General features: G+C 42.5%; 1 protein-coding gene across 6 annotated transcripts in view; it reads left to right on the top strand.

The window, feature by feature from the left end:
- The first annotated feature begins 6,922 nt into the window (after positions 1 to 6,922).
- Positions 6,923 to 11,776, top strand: part of CACNB2 (calcium voltage-gated channel auxiliary subunit beta 2) — a 259,801-nt gene continuing 254,947 nt past the window's right edge. For all 6 annotated transcript variants that reach the window (XM_061468321.1, XM_061468320.1, XM_061468319.1 and 3 more), the window contains exon 1: positions 6,923 to 7,155. In XM_061468321.1, the coding sequence (XP_061324305.1) occupies positions 7,063 to 7,155 (93 nt within the window). In that variant the 5' untranslated portion in view covers positions 6,923 to 7,062. The remainder of the gene's footprint in view (positions 7,156 to 11,776) is intronic.

The following is an 11,776-nucleotide window of genomic DNA, read 5'->3' as shown; positions in this document are numbered from 1 at the left end:
AATAAACAGATGCACAATGGCTCTATTTAAATAAAAAAACAACCAAAAAAAAAAAAGCAATTTGGTGACACTGATTTGAATATTGCCCAAACAAAGGCTGTAAAATCTGAATTTATTTTTTTCTCAGGAACAATCATTCAATGTGGAGAAAAATTGCTAACTACCAAAGTGTTCCACTTCCATTCTTGAGGAGGAAATTGTTTAAGGCTTTGCTCATTATCACTGTCTGAAATGTATTTTTCTTCTTGTTGTGCTAGAATATGCTCCACATGTCATTGTAGAATTAGGGCTCTGGCTCGCAGGCTGCTTCTTTAGCATTTGTTGCCATGGAGCTGCCTCTGCCTGTTGAATTCACCTGAGTGGACTTCAGATGGCACACTGAAGTTGATTCAGTCTGTCACTAACATGTCTGCAGAATTTCATAAAGGCCATAAGGAAAAGCAAGTCTTGTTCCCTCTTACGGAATAGTTTGAAATAAAATTAAAGGTTTGTTTTTTCATGGGATGCTTTGTGAGATCATGGATGGCCTGACATTGCCTCCTTGAAAGCACAATGCTTCACCATTATTGTTCTTTGCTGCCTTTTTCAGAAATATGCATTCAGGGAACTAATCCAAGAGCGAACGTGGATGTGTTTCACCATGGCATTCACCAGGAGCGGAAGCTCCTGTGCTACCCAGCTGGGGTAGTTCAGCACTGTTTTGAGCTCTAATGTCCTGGGTGTCACAGGCTTGGACATCAATACATTATCTGTTGGCTTCTAACAGATATATTGTTTTAAAATTTGATCCTTTTCTATTACTTTTATCAGTGTAATTCTGTCACGCAAAAAAAAACCCATGTTATGTCTATTTCAAGATATTTTCCCTAAAAAACAGACCAGGGCAAAACTGAAGGGAAATTAGTTTTCTTACCATCTAATGACATAAAGAAACCATCCAGATTTAAGAAATATGTCATAGAAAGTACTTGAGAGTGTATTTAAAATACAGCGTTTCAAAATATTATTAAAATACATATTTAGCTATGAAATGTACAGCAAATCTCATTGATGTTTGCCAGAGTTTTCTTTTTTTCATGATTAAGAACAAAATGTTGCTACTAGCCTTCTAGCATTTTTTCTACAGAAAATGAAATTAGGATACCATTGTGATGTTACAATAAAAACCTACCATCTCAGCACAGTCTTGGTTCTGAGGTTTTTGAAGGACACTTCAAGGACAGTTGTCCTAACAAAATGTAGGGCCACACAGAATCAGAGAGGAAGTTGGTGGAGCCATAGACACTGTTTTGTATTTCAGGTGGACAAATGTTTCCCTCAAAATTTTACTGTGGAAATAGATACAGTGGTTTAGATGGCAATCAATTGACTGTGGCTAATACAGCATTTACATCGCAATATTAATATGACTGCTGATATCTTTCTTTTCAGAAACTTGAAGGCTGATAAATCTTTGTTGAAAATTACTTTCTTACAAAATAAGAACTTCAATCTTAGCAAAGACTGGGGAGCAGCTGAAAAAAAAGGCTTAGCAGTCAGGGAGAAAAAGGGAGACACAAAGAAAGCTTGAAGACTTGTCTTCCCTCACTCTCCTTTTGAAGCAAAAACTCAAAGTACTTAGAAAAAAATTACTTTTCTGAAGTCAAACCAATGTTATTCTGCACTATTGTTTTAAGAAGGGACCTTGTTGCAGTTTGATGTTTAGAGCTAAGCTGCTCTAAGGGCTGGTGTGCAGCCAGGAAGGAATTCCTGCAACCCTGCTCTAAACTGTGTATTCCTGCGGTCCACCCCCCTTTCCCCTTTCACCTTGGCAGTTGCAGTGTTTGGACTTTATGGTAAAATGGCTCATGGAGATAAAGCAGCAGAGAATTAACCCTGTGGAAAGGTAATTAATCTTCTGCTACATTTTAATTCTTGAATGGAGTCCTTCATGTTTAGAGAAGTAAAGTGGTGTGCAACAGAGGATTGGGTAAGGCAAGAAGGGAGGGAAACAACTTCTGGCAAATGCTAGCTGCTGAAATTGACTTGATAACATGGAGCTGTGCCATCAGTGATCTGCACTTCCGATCTGTGCTTGTATAAATTGGCAAAGTATTTGTAAACTCTTAGGCGTATTAAATCTGCCAACAACCTTGGTAATGATGCGTTAACTGTCAACCATGTTGATGGTTTTGCAACCCCCATGCAGATTAGAGGTTGTCATTGTCTTTTCTGACACCATGTATTGTGAATGAAGTTTTGCTTCAGTGCCACAAGTAAGTGATTGTCTGGCAGTAAAAAGAAATAAAATGTCTTCCCTAAAGCAGAAAAACCCAAGCTGAGCACAGGGCTTAATGAAGGGTAGCGGAAAGGCCAACCTGAAGGAGCTAAGAAGAGCTTGAGTGCTCTCCTTGGATACAGGCTGCACGGTCTATTAAAAGCTGTCTCTTATGCCAGTAACTCACATGGGCTGAACATATTTGTGGGTGAGAGTGCTATAAAGCCTTTTTTGTGCTCTTGTGATTCAAGTATTTAATAATAAGACAGCAATAATGCTATAAATAGGAACACCATAGTTGGTAAGGACTGGGGATACAAAAGGAGATATGTGGTCTCAGTTATGACAGGAGGGCAAAGAAAAGGGAAAGAAAATATCAGCTGAAACTAGCAACTTGTGCAGAAGTGCTTAATCAAACATGCACTTTGTATACAACCCATAGACAACAAAACTGCCTCTCGCAAAGTGAAGAGCTTGAGAATGGGAGCATGCCTTTTTTGGTCACGTTTTGCAAAGGGCTCAAAATATGTGCTTAGTAGGTATTGTGGCTTCTGCACATGTTGTAAGCCTTCCTGTGCATTAGGAGCATTTTTGCCAGTATTTGTATCTTGCTTATATCTTCCATCATGTAGAAACCTTGCTCCTTCAATCCTGTCCTCGCCAAACATACCGTAACAATATCAGTCAAGGTTTTGCTGCACGGCACTTACATCCTAAAGAAGAAAGCACAATAAACACGCGCTGGAAGAATGGATCAGTTCATTAAATCCAGCCAGGCGGTGTTGTGCTCTGATATAGACTGATAATAGATTCATAAGTGAGGCTGTCTGGAGGGGTTTTGTCCAGGCCTGTTGTGTGAAAGATAAAGTACAAAAATAAGAGAAATCTCTTTAGTTTGCTTTTGTGACAGCCAGTTTCCAGTTTATCACTGGAGAAGAAGATGAACTGTGTCTGTTCCAAGATATTAAATCCAGGTAACCGAGTTTTTTCATGATACTGAATTTCCAGCTATAATGCATTTTAAGCAGGTGGCACAGCATAATAAATGTCCAGCATTTCTTTTTAGCTAATATTCCTAAAGAAATTCACTGTATCAGGCCTTTAAAAATATGTCCACTTAGAAGCACTATAGTAGTTTCATTACAGTCATTGTAAGCTCACCAGCCTATATTTTATGCAGGTTTTTAATGATCTCCCCTGGGCCTAAGTTATTAGCTTTTCACTGCTTTTGGACAAGTATCAGCATCCTAGGCCTATTTTTTGCACATTCAGGTGATAGTTATAGACTAAATCAATCCTGTACTCACAGTACATATGTGCAAAGTTTATAATATGGTGCTGACACCACATTCTTATATTGGTGTTAAAGGACAATTAAGTATGCAAAGTAATACAGTGTTTCTTGCTCTGTAGAAATACTTAATCTCTAACAAACCAAACAACCCCCCATTTTTTTTGGCACCCAAATCAGGTTATGTTCTTTGTCAGCTTAAGGTTTTGGGGTTGTTTTAAAAAACCCAAGCAATCTAGCTTATCTCTTCTTCTGGTCTTCTAACATTTACATGCTTAGAAAAATCCAAATAAGCATGCACAACACCTCTCCATTGCAGATAACAGCATAAAAAATGCAGCAGAGTGGGTTTTCTTTTGCTGAGAAGTGTTTAGGCATAGCAGGTTGTTTTCCCCTTTAGAAAGAATGAGCAATTTGGAATCTTTGCATATTGTTTTTACACATTGACCCTTGTCCTAGAGCAGATGTGGCCAAAAACAGCATGCAGAGGGATGACTGCATGTGTCTGGTCAGCTCAAGGATTTTCACTGCACATTTCAAGGTTAGAGAACTCTGCTCAACTGCTAAACAAGAGGAGGGAAACAGAGTAAGATACTTTCTTAAAATTATTTTTCTCGGCTAATCTTCTAGCCACTCATTACATCAAGGTAATGAACGATAATTGCTACTGAAGAACAGTTAGGTGGAGTACTTTCAGGAAGACAAACAAAAAAGTTTCTAGAACATTGGAGGTGATTAGGGATGGTGTGGATTTGTTGTTTTGGGTTTCTTTTAGAGAAAACTGCACAACACAACTGTTTATATTTAACTATTTTTTTAAAGTCAGTGAATTCCCTTTTGTTTATTTTGTGCCTTAAAAAATTTCCAGAGTCTCTGCTTCCTACAGCCCTTTTATGTGTGTATATAAACAAGCAAAACCATTACCTTTATCTTTTTTTTACAAAGGAAAGAAGACAGTCATCATAAAAGACATAAGACTATTCAAATAAAAAACAAACTTCATTTGATACATTCAAGCTCTAACTTATGAGGGAGTAGAAATACCCTTTCAACACAGATACAGAATTTATGGTTTTAGAAACTGTAATGCTTCCAAAATGATCTCTACTACTTTTAAAGAAGAATTGTGTACTTGAGAAACAAAACAAACCAACCTATGTTATTTATGTACTCTTTTCAAAGTGAAAAATCCAGAGGGCAATGTGAAGGACCACTGTCACAGGATTAAATAACTCCTATTCCCTTCTTTGTGTGAGAGAGAATAGGCAATCTCTGAGAGATGCCTGAAAATTAAATGTACTGAAGATTAAATGCACTGAATCACAGCAGACCGAGTGCCTTTCATACAGAATGGTTTGAAACAGAAGGATAAAGTGGTTCCAAAGCTATAAAGAAGTCAAAGCCAACATCTTTCCATAATACCCCACTTAGCAATCATTAACAAGAAGTGCTGCGTTTAGGTTCTTTAGTAAATCTCATCCTTCCTTAATTATTATGATGGTTACAAAAACTAATTCCATTAATACAGTTTAATTTGCAAATGACAAAGAAATAACTACTTCAGGGCCTATATTAGAAGGTGAAGTATCCATTCTTCCCACCAGATGTGCAAAGAGAAAATATCTTTTTGGTTATAGCCACTAAGAGAGTATCTGGAAGCAGCCCAGGTTCTAGAATCTTTATAGTTTCAAGATTTTCAGCATGTCTATTGAACAATTTAAATGAAATTTGAGCATGTAAAAGACATTCTTCTCACTAAAACTTAAGGTTCTGACAACAAATTTGACAAAATTCTGAAAATTATTCTTGAAGAATACTACAACTTTTCAAAATGAAATGTGAAACTTTTTGGACAAGTAAAAGTTCTAAGCTTCTTCAAATCTTGGAGTACTTCCACTAGCAGAGAAAGCGAGTTCCTTCACAATAGATGGGTAGTTCCTGCATGATATTTTCACTATCCATATGAGAAAATCTTAGGGGTAAGCTAATCCAGAGAGGAAATTTATTAGCTGTAATGAAAAATGCGGTGAATCAGTCACAGTTGGGAGAAAGCTTGAAGGTACTTCTTAAAATTGAACTGGCTTTTGTGCTGGTTTTGGTTTGCTGGCTTCTTTTCCTCTGACTATCCTATTGCTGCTGGTCATGGTTGTGATTTCAAGTATACGACATTAGGCCGTTCTGAGTTTCTGTAATGATTTTTCACTGTTTACCATCAGCTTGTAACAGATTTCAGAATCACTAAGTGGTTCTGAAAACATAAGTTTCTCTTTATCACAGTGCGGGGAGTGGCTAGGTGCTATTCAAAGTTGACAAGGAATGTTCCTCTAAAACCTTTGACTACGAGTCCATTGTGTGCTTATGTGGTCAGAAGATTTACACGGGTCTCTGTCAGGGCAGTCATACAGTTAGTTTTTTGTTTCCAAGAAACGGACGAGAAAGCATCTCAGGGGTGGAGGGTGATTTCCCCAGGTCAAGCTTTGAACAGGCCTTTCGAAGCCTCCTGTGGGGCACCTGGTAACACGATTGAAACTGCTGCTCTAGGTTGTATAGAATTAGACAGTGGGCTTCCTCTTGCCTTCTAGTTACGAACTGCTGATCCCTTGTTGATGCATACACGGGCATCTCCAAGAAGTGCAGGAAGAAAACGTGTCAACACGACAGACCCAGGGAACTTTCTCTTTGCCAAGAGCGGGTTTGGTCACTAAACCCAAGGGCACCGCAAGATTGGCGCATCGATGCGGGCTGAGCCATGGGGTGATGTGGGGTCGCGATCGGGCAGCACCGCTGGGCTCAGGGAAGGGCGCGCCCTGACTCTCCCCCCCTACCTGGCCAGGGGCGGAGGGGGGGGGGGGGGGGCAGGAGAGGCGCAAGGCAGGGGCAAGGCCAGCGCAGGGGGCGCACCGCTCCTCTCCCACCGCTCCTGCTCCAGCTACGCCCGAGGGTCGGCACTCAAATAAGCCGCGGAGTGCTCCGAGCGCCGGGAGGCGCCGTTTGCAGATAACTTACAGACAGTGGATGGCAGCGAGCCCCCGCGTCCCTCGGCCACGGCGGCGCCGCGGCTGACCCACGCTCCCGCGTCCCTGCCCAGCGGCAGGGCCCAGCAGGGCCCGGCCCCCATCCCCAACTTTCTCGCACTCCCGGCGCATCCCTCCCCGCCCCGCGGCGCCCGCTGTGGACTCAGCGAGGCACCGCCCCGCGCCCGCCGCCCGGTAGCTGCCGGGAGGGCGATGCTCGTTGTCACTTTCCCTCTCCCCCTTCGCACCGCCCCCTGCCCTCCCCCCGCGCCCGGCGGCGGCCGTGCCCCGTCCCCCGGCGCCGCGCCGCGCGCTCCTCAACGGCAGGAGCCAGGGCCGCGCCGCCGCCCGCCACCGCCTGCCCACAGCCGCCTCTCCCGGCATGGCCGGGCGCTGAGGGGCGCCCCGCCGCCCCGGCTTGCTCGGCTCGGCTCTGCTTTGCTTGGCACGCCTCTGCCCCGCCGAGGGGCTCGGCGCCCAGCCGCCCCCTCTGCTCGCCAATGGTCCAGAGCGACATGTCCAAATCGCCTCCCAGCCCGGCGCAGGAGGTGCAGATGGAGCTGCTGGACAATCCCTTGCCCGCGGCAGCGCAGGTACCGCGGGAGCGGAGGGCTCGGCCGGCTGCGGCGGGGACCTGGCGGGGGGCGGCATGGCCGGGCCGGGCGCGGAGGGCTTCGTACCGAGGCAGCTGGCAGGAGGGGAACGGCGGGGCTGCCGGAGCTCACGGCCCTTCAACTCCCCGCCGTCAGAAAAGTTTGACGGCTCTCCTGAGGCGCCCGACCCCCTGTTCCCCGTCCGCACCCCCAAATGCTGATTAGTTAGCCCGTACAGTGGGATGCTGTATGCCATGGAAGCTTCGCAAGTCAAGAATCCCCTTATAGTTATCTGGAGGATGACTGTACCAGAATACGTTGCTATTAAGGTGCTATTCCGTATTACTCACAGGTTACGGCTCGTCTTCCCTGCTCCCGTAACCTGTTGTATCTGAACCTGATGCTAACCACGCACTGCCGAAACCTTCCTCGTCTGTTACCCAGGCTGGTGACAGCCTGTGCTGATGGGGGAAGGTGGTTCACGCCGGTTGTTTTAGGGAGGCTGAAGGTGTTGAGCACGCTGCAGATTTAAGCTGCTCGATTCTCGTGCAGAAGGTGGTTGTACAGTCATCCCTGAAATTTTAACAACTGAGGCCGTGTGCGCTGCGCTCAGGTGGATGGATGGAGAGAGAGAGGCAGGCAGGGTATGGATGTTTGTGCACTTGGTAAAGACTTTATATTTTGAAAGGTGGTTCGTGTGTAATATATGAATGTTGCATAATATCTTCGAGTTTGCAATAGTTGGCTACAAAGACTTACAGTGCTATTTTTAAACCCTGTAAAAGGGTGGTAAAATCTGATTGCGTGCGTTTTAAATTACAAACATGCTTGTTCGTGTTAGGACAGAGTTTTTGTTTTCCTTTTGGGGTGGCAGTTTTTGTTGCTGTTCCCAAAACTGTCTCTCATGCTTGGTTTTCTTTGGGAAGGTGGTCCGGTTTCATCACAGAAGTGCTCATTTGCCGGAGAAAAATGCTGTCAGTCTGTCAAAAGGCTCACTAATCGATCTGTATTTGCTGGGGACCAGTGACAGCAGAGCAAAATCCAGGCACTGAACCAGAGACTAGGTTAAGCTAAAAAAATGTCTTTTTGGATGTGAATTTGACTGCAGCCTCCAAGTGCAGAACAGACATTTCAGTAGGGCCATATGCTTTGACAGCTTCTCCAGAAGCAGTGGCAAGGGAACTAATTTCTGACCTGCAAATCACACCCCTTTTTGTGTCTTTTCAGCACTAAGCACAGAATCGCAACTGTCTAGTCATATGATGCCTCTCTGCTGTGGACAAATGTCAAATACTGATCATGAAATTGATTTTCACCCTTCTTTTAACTAGGCATAAAGAACCTCTGCTTAGAGAGAAAGGATAGCTTGCTATTTATGTTTCAGGTAAGGTACTTGTATTCTGTTTAATAGAATTGGTTTCTGGACACTTGCAGCCAAAAAAGATCCACTTTTTAAGATAGTGGTAATGTGGCTTTTTAGTTCGGGGAATATTTTTCAGGTTTTGGAACCAAAGCCATTAGCCAAAGCAAGGATCATATCTCACATACGTATTCTAGTCATACGTAAACCTTTGGTGTAGGGGAGATAAGGTTATGGAAGCAAAAGAGCCCTTTGTCTGAATCGTAATGTTAGTTAATTCCTTAGCGTGCACTGCACTGAGAGACAATTACTCTGATTTGAATTTTTGCTCCATTAACATGATTTTGAAAAAAATCAATATTGTAAGGGCTCGCTGCTTTGCAACGTACAGTGAGAAGGAGAGGCTTAATCATCAAGTAGATTGCCTACAGGTACTTCAGTTATGCCCACCACTATCTTTTTCACTAAAGTACTTATCAATCCTAGAAACATTTCATGCCAAGTAATACATCAGGGAAAAAGACATGCAAGCTTACATAGTGATGTCACTCCTAGAAGTATGCTCTCTGAAGTGCTACTTCTGGGAATTATGATTTAGCAAAATGTAATTGAAGAGCGTTTGTAGAGTTGTAAAAGCCTCAGAATTTCTCTTATCCAAGAATTTTTTGCAAAGCTGAGGATTTCTTTTAACCTGGCTGTACATCATAATCCATTATCTTGAATTGTGCCTGGCCATCCATTTTGGCTAAATTTGTCACCACTTGGCAGAGGGGTGAATATAGTTAACACTCTGGAAGTAATGTTTCTTGAAAGGTAGTTAAATATGTGAAATATTCCTAGATGGCCTCTGTGTAAAATCTATTTCTTACTTTCATGATGCATTTTGCTAACAAGATCTGCAAACAAAATAAAATAGGCATTCATTGTGACAGTTCTACTGTACTCTTCCTGGGAAGTTCTTTGCAATGAGAACAAAGTATTGGTGTGTTACTCTTTATCATCTAAAATTCTGTGGCTTTTAGGTCCATATTACTGTAAAAACATAGTTTTAGGTACTCACCGTGTTCCGAGGCCAGATGAGGTTGTGATATTGTTTCAGGTGCCCAGTTTTATCCAGATCAAAGCACATGCTAACATTTACACTGTGGAGTTATTCACAGTGGTCAGGTATATGTCAGTGCAAAGTGGTAGTTCTGGGTGTGGCTTTTTGTAATAAAATCAGTATCCTCAGTTTGAAATCATAAAACAAGCAAACTGTTCAAATGTATCAGTGTTTGATGGTCAGTGTCTGTTTTTTAAAAGACCAACTCCAGTCCTCTTTTTAATTCTTTGTTTCAAGAACCCTTTAATTCTAGGAAGTTGAACCAGTAGAAGGTTCAATTTAATAATTTTAATTAACCCAGATGCTGTGCTGATTTGTTTATAATATAACAGCATATTAATGCCTTTCATGGTGACTCTTGGCTTCTCTTTTTCCTTCCTCCTGTGTAATTTTTTTTTCTGATCCTACTTCAAAGTCCCTCAGTCCCCAGAAATCATTAGATTCAATTCCTATTGCTATTTTCTCATTGCAAAGCTTCCTGTGTTGTGTCATAGGAACAGTCACAGCACATCAGATCAGTAAATTATAGAAGATGTTTCAACGAAAATATAATGAAACCTTGTATCAGGCAACTGCAGAGTACCTTGTGGAGGGAGGAAGAATCTTACTTATCCTGGATGAATACTTCCCTATTCCCCATTACTATTTTCCTCCTGTTCTTTTTCTTGCCTTCTTATGCATCATCTGTCAATGCAGGTCCTAACAACCTGACACATTTTAAATGAAAACAATTCTCCCTTTGATGGTTTTCTTTAGGTCTTTCACTTGCATTTAGTTTTCCTCTGTTAAGTGCTTCCCCTTTCCGAGTCTAAAGTCTTCATCATTCCAGGAGCGCTTGACTCCAGCTGGTTGGGTTGCACAGCTGAAGGTGAACTGCAGGCGTGGGGTTAGGGATGGGCTTGTTCAGTTCTCCTTTTGTATTGGCTGTGATCCATGTTAACGTGACTTTTATAGTAATGTGCAAGTGGTGCCTCCAGAATATCGGCTTAGTTATTTGGCCCTAGCACTGACCGTTGTCTTTCCTGGATTTCCAGCTATCTTTTCAATTGCATAGCACCATCCCTTCACTGCCTGACTTGGGGTAATAAAGAATGGAAGGAATAGTGAGAGATTTATTCTCAGGAGATGAATCACGCTGCCCTCTGCTTCTCTCTTTCAGCTGAGTTGATTTATCACATTCATACCGTGTTTACCTATTCTTCAAATAACATTTTGCAGCAGTGTATTTCCCAGCACTGACTTGCAAGAATACTTTGCAACCTGTAAACAAACAAAATTTATATCCCTTTGCTTACTTAAATAATAGCAATAGCCATTCATTATAGAGGCATGGGAGGTTTTACTCTCTTCTGGCAGCATCCTAGAAGCCAGATCCAGTGTGGCAGCAGCTCAGTGGAGTATAAACAAACCAAGAAGTGATGAAATCCAGTGCCATTCATTGGACTTTCTCATGTTCCTCAGCAAGAGGTAATCTTTTCTCTCCTGATGGTGGTAACCTCCTTTCAGTGTTGCTCCTCTTACTGACAAAAATAAGTGTTAATAGCCCCTCATTGAAGAAAGCCCCTCAAGTTTCAGCTGTTACCTTTCTGATGATTCTCTTTGGCTCTTGGGGTTTACTTTGCATTGTCCTGAACTCTGTCAGTAGTAAGTAGTCTTGCGTCTCTTCCAGAGACTTTTATTTACCACTTGGGTATTACACATCAGCAGCATATATGGGATGTAATAATTGTTTTGTACGTTTTCCTAGAGTGTAGACTCTATCTGAGACAACTTGGCAGTTTGAGTCCTAACTTACATATCTGGTAACCGTCTTTTAGAGGTGATCTCTGGTTTTGTCTTGCTTTGTTTCTAGGTTTATGATTTCAAACTGTTATGGATCAGAAGTTCCTGTACTCTTTCAAGACTGACTTCTCTGGAAACTTTTTTCTTCTTTCACTCAGTCATTTCCTGTGCCAGGACTGAAGAGTTTCGGAATAACACAAAGCAACCAAAATTACCCTCCCTGCCCTCCAAGGGCTTGCCTTATTCTCTGTCAGCAGGGCAGCAGACACTTAGCAGAGGGAAGCTTTCCCATAGGTGGCTGTTGCTCCCTGAAAATACCTTTCTGTCATAGAGTCAGATCTCTTTTCCTGTTTGATTGTGTAAGAGCAATACAGAAA

Source organism: Pezoporus flaviventris, unplaced genomic scaffold (genome assembly GCF_033815535.1).
Source record: "Pezoporus flaviventris isolate CSIRO_AGI_PZ_B2104156 unplaced genomic scaffold, CSIRO_AGI_Pfla_v1 ptg000047l, whole genome shotgun sequence".
Taxonomy (NCBI): Eukaryota; Metazoa; Chordata; class Aves; order Psittaciformes; family Psittacidae; genus Pezoporus; species Pezoporus flaviventris.
Note: the sequence above shows the minus strand (reverse complement) of the source record. Positions and strands in the feature narration are given on the sequence as shown.